The sequence below is a fragment of the Austrofundulus limnaeus genome, unplaced genomic scaffold (genome assembly GCF_001266775.1).
Source record: "Austrofundulus limnaeus strain Quisiro unplaced genomic scaffold, Austrofundulus_limnaeus-1.0 Scaffold3, whole genome shotgun sequence".
NCBI classification, from domain to species: domain Eukaryota; kingdom Metazoa; phylum Chordata; class Actinopteri; order Cyprinodontiformes; family Rivulidae; genus Austrofundulus; species Austrofundulus limnaeus.
In genome coordinates, this window is record NW_013952405.1 from 5147763 (window position 1) to 5152680 (window position 4918).

General features: G+C 41.1%; 1 protein-coding gene across 3 annotated transcripts in view; it reads right to left on the minus strand.

Moving 5' to 3' along the window:
* Nucleotides 1-4918, minus strand: part of fmnl3 (formin-like 3) — a 37910-nt gene that overhangs the window by 16691 nt on the left and 16301 nt on the right. For all 3 annotated transcript variants that reach the window (XM_014018729.1, XM_014018721.1, XM_014018710.1), the window contains exons 3-6: nt 4778-4858; nt 3386-3462; nt 561-644; nt 32-178 (exon numbers count right to left, since the gene is read on the minus strand). In XM_014018729.1, the coding sequence (XP_013874183.1) occupies nt 32-178; nt 561-644; nt 3386-3462; nt 4778-4858 (389 nt within the window). The remainder of the gene's footprint in view (nt 1-31; nt 179-560; nt 645-3385; nt 3463-4777; nt 4859-4918) is intronic.

Genomic DNA, 4918 nt, shown 5'->3' on the forward strand with positions numbered 1-4918 from the left:
GGCTGATAGCGCAGGGGAGAAAACTACGTACCGCAGGACTGACTGGCGGGCAGAGCGCACCAGTGTGTTGCAGAAGGGTCGGGCRCTCGAGTGGTGCAGATCCTCGATGGACCTGCTCCATGACTTCGCCTTGTCCAGGAAGCCATCCTCCCCTTTCTCCGTCCCCTCAAAGTCCAACCTGGGCCACAGACAGGCAGACAGAGAAGCCAACACAGAGGCACGGAGGGGGAGATGAGGGATCGAGGGAGCTTAGGTTAGCAAGGCAGCTTGCTTGAGAGCCAGGGGTGGTGGGGTGGGGAGGTTATCACCAAAACTTGACAAGAAGCTGCGTCATGAAGCTCAGCACAAAGATTCTGACCCATTCAGGCAGCAGATGAAACAAGTAGCATGGATCCAGAAAAACACATTCAGCTTGCAAACACATCTGAAACCCATTTTAGATGCACAGGCAGCTTCTTACAGGCTCTACGGCAGCAGGATTCACAGCCCGACCCAACTTTAGGAAAGGTTCTGGTCCTGAGAAGCATGTGTGTGTGTGTGTGAAATGTGTGTGTACTCACATCACAGCACACTGGGCAAAGGAGAGGTACTCCACCAGGACATCCAGACCTCTGTTCTCATCATTGAGGAACTCCCTGACCCACCTGAGACACACAGGAAGCAAGAGCAGAAACACGCCCACGTTTTACTATTAGGCTTAAATTTGACACTTTAAAGGAGAAGAAGTGACGATGAACAAAAAAAACACCAATTATAGTGATTCCTAAATTGCACAAAAAAATGTGACTGTACTTAAAGCGCCTGTGACGTCAAATTTTTTTGWGATACATATGAATGCATTTTTAGAAAGAGGACATTGATAAAATATTGTAAAAGAAATTTCATGTCACTGAGATGAACAGTTGTTGAGATATTTGCCTGTGAAGTAACAGGAAGTGATGTCAAAGGGGAATGTCTGCATGTGAGCACAGCATCGCTACAACAGCCAACAATCCAGACTGTAGAGAAAAATTTGATGTTTCTTAAGATTATTTTGAGTCACTATCAGAGAGATGAAGAGTCAAAGTTCAAACAATGTATCAATAAACAAAGACCAGAGAGTTTTCTTTGTTAAAGAGTTCCCCTTTGACGTCACTTCCTGTTTCAYTTTGACCAAGCCAAGTTCAAAAGAAAATATGCAGTTATGKGACAAAATAGKTTAAATCGTGTGTTTTATTCCAACTTTCTTAAATATAAAGATGTTTTCTTTGACTTTTTGTATTTGAAGAATATGCATGTCACAGGCACTTTAAAGTGCTTATCTGGAATGYGAAAAAAATCTGGTTTATTTAAGGATTTTTTTTCCCCTTCCATTAGAAAAACATAAAACATTTAATTTGTCTTGATGAAAATATATTATTTGAAAAATATAAATAAATAAAAAAGAGGAGTTATGGTAAATTCTTCAAGAAGATTTACAAGAAACTGGAGGAAATAAAAGAAGTTTCACACATAAGACAAAAACGACATGTAAGTTTGACCCACTGTATACACTGTATACCTGAGGTTTACTCCTTTATGAGTACATTATCCCTGATGGGTCAAGGAAAGAACAATGGCTGGATTACAGTTTTCTTGGCAGATATCAAAGAACTTGTGTTTTTCAAATCTAGTCTTGTCAGTAAAGTCCTTTAATTTGCAGTTCTCACTTCTTTTATTGTAAAATCTCTTGAGGAACAAACACAACATGGACTTAAATGTATAAAAGTACTGACAATGAACAAAAAGAAATTGCAACGGTAAATGCTAAATCCTGAAAAGCAGCTTCCTAAAGCAGGAATAGAGGCATCTACTCCAATACAAATGTATTCACCTTAAAAGCCATTAAAGCAACTTTTCCTTTAGTCTGCGAGGATTTCCCATCAGTGTTTGCAACTAAAGAGAACATCGCTGCAGAACGTAAAAAGTTGCACATCCTTTTTCTGAGGTTTGCAGAACCTCCCAACAAGGACGCATCTAAACACCTCTCTTTTACTGGAGGTGCGTTCACGCTCTCCATCTTGTTTCTTCCTCATTTTACAATCTGTTAAAGCAATGATGCATTAGAATGTATGTCTCTGACAGAACCAGGCTAAAGTATGAAAGAACTTTGTAAAGTTTTCCTCACCCTGGACTGGAAGAATTTGGGGGAAAAGTCAATGGAAACAAACCAAGACCAAAAAAAAAAAATAGCTAAAGCAACTCAGGCTTCAGATTTCGTCACCATTTGAACTTCTGTTTTCCACGACTCCAAACAAAGGAATTCCCTCTGCGACCAGAGAAAGAATGTAAGGGGGCATAACGTTTAGGAGAGCATGGGCTCGGGTCWGAACCCTGACACTGAACAGTATTAGGTCTGCCTCCCCCCTCTAGCAGAACCCCCTTCAGTTCCTCCCCATTTCTCCAGGAAACCCTTGAGAGGCAGGATTGGGGTGAAACKTCTTAAAATAGTCCTGAAACCCCTGGTTATGGTTACGGGCTGCGAGTCGGCCAATGGATAAGCCAGGCAGGAAACTAATCAAGACCCTAAATGAAGCAGCGGAGGAAAAAAGAGGGGGGAGAGAGGAGAAGGGAACAAAGCAACAACAAGAATGAAGTGTGTGTGTGTGTGTGTGTGGGGGGGGGGGGGTAAAGAGGTAGGTTGATGATCAGTTTCCTGCCCCAGCCTCCCAATCCCTCCTCGTCTGTGAGCCCCTTTTAGCTCCGTCTGCTTCTTTCCAACCAGTTGTTATTTCAGATTGTCTTGGCAATGTTGGGAAAAGCGCACAGACACACACAGACACACACAGAATAAACCAACATCTGTTACACTCAATCCCACCTACCAAAGTCTTCTGAATTAAATTCTTCTTTTTTATTTTGTGTTTTTTTAAGTCTTTCTGTAGTTTAAAGCCTAATTGTTTTCTTTTTTTTTTTTTGGCCTTTGTGTGTTTATTACCTGCTAATTTCCAGCTATTTTTACACAACACTGTGTCTGAAAAGTCTTGTGTTTTGTTTTATTCTGCTTGTTTTCTGTGTCCAGCCCTCCAGTGGTCAGCTGTGCTTCCTGTCCCTCTGGCATACGCACAACAAAGCTTCCTGCTCAGCACTACAGGGGAGTGGACAAGGACACACACACACACATATATACACACAATGGCTGCCATCTGGGCATTATGAGGACCAGCTCTGCAAGGTAGAGCTGCAGGGTTAGGCAAGCTAGAACAATATGGTGGTGGGTGGTGGGCGGGGGGTGAACTCGAGCTACGCAGCAGCAACGCACAAAGGAATATTCTTCACAAAAGACAAAACAATAAAGCGGTTTCCCCGAGCTTTGTGCGCCTGTAAATACAGCTGCGCAGTTTATCTGAAGATAAGAGTTGATTACCCAATGTGGTTTGTCCTCAGAGATATCTCCAGCTCCCTCAGGACTTTTGTGGATTCCTGCACACGCCTGCGAAATTTCTGTAAGGAAAAACAAAATTCAYCACTGTGGAACGGGGTTCTGTAGGAGGGTCATAAACAGTTAATATCTTACCTGTTGATGGATGCTTATTTAAATTATTGTTGCTTGGAGAAATAAAGTTTTATTCTGACCAAACTGATGAGCTAACAGCTAGTTTAAGCATGACCTAAAGTGAATTGTTACAAGAGTAAAACAGATCCAGTCTGTTATACCACCTTTGAAACCTTTACATCACCATTTTTATGCATTACACATTTATTCACATAGAATAATACGGCAAGCTAGCAGCTAACTGTAGCACTTCCAGTGCAGCCTGAGGCACCTCCAGCACAAATTACACAAAATATTTTTGCTAAAATTAGTAAGATTCAAAAATTAATTGTGATGTAAAGATTTCTAAGTAGTTTCTACGCAAACCATCATAAAACTTTTAAATTAGGTTTTTCTTTTTTAGGACGGCASCAATCTAGTTTAATCTGGCTGTTAGCTTGGTAATCTGGTGAGAATTAAACTTTTCTTTTTCTTCATAAAGGAGGTCATTTTTTAAAAAAGCTATCAACAGGTAAGATATTAATTATTAACCTTTCCACAAGTTATCACTCGAGAAAAACCTCCTCCAATGGGAAAAAAAACCCACTAAACCTGGAGTTCAGTCAAAAATCTGACATTTTTATTCTATCTAGTGACATTATTTCAGCGGTTCTGAAACAGTGGTGGGCGACCCCCAGGAGGTGGGCACAGTGCCATGATGGGAGTCAGATTATTGCTGCATTTTGGGTTTTGTTTTTTTGTTTTTTTTGGTCCTAAAATAGTTAAACGAACGCTTAGATTTTGTTATTTTTGTGTCACACAAACTGTGTTTTCATGAAGATCACACAGACAGACAGTCAGTGTGGTTTGAGGTGTGGGTCCACTCATTATTCAGATGACACATGACCCAAAGTATTTTTATTTATTTATTTTTTTTTGGAAGAGGATGTGTCACCTGAAATCAGGGACGTACAATCAGACCATGGAAAGACTGATAATGGCTGAGGCGGCCAAATCTGAGCGGGATGCCCAACATATAATCGAACTGATGTGTTTGAAAAGATGTGCAAACTCTGTTTACTCATGACGTGTGTGAGCGTGGCCTCAGACAAGACAGAGAAGGTATGTCTGAAAATCTGAAGGGTTTTCTCCTTTCAAAGAGGGGCGCAGCATGAAAAGCTTCAGAATCACAGACTTATCTGATTTCAACTAATGTGCAAAAATAAGTATAAATCATTTCATGACAACAGTAAAAAAAAAAAAAAAAGATTTGTGAGGTCTGACCTTTCGAGTGACTCCAGGATCTAAGTATCCTCTGAGCTTCTGGATGTAGGTGTGAGGTGGGTTCTTCACCTGAAACCTCTCCTGAGGACACACAGAGGAAACAGTGATATGTGTGTGTGTGTGTGTGTGTGTGTGTGTGTG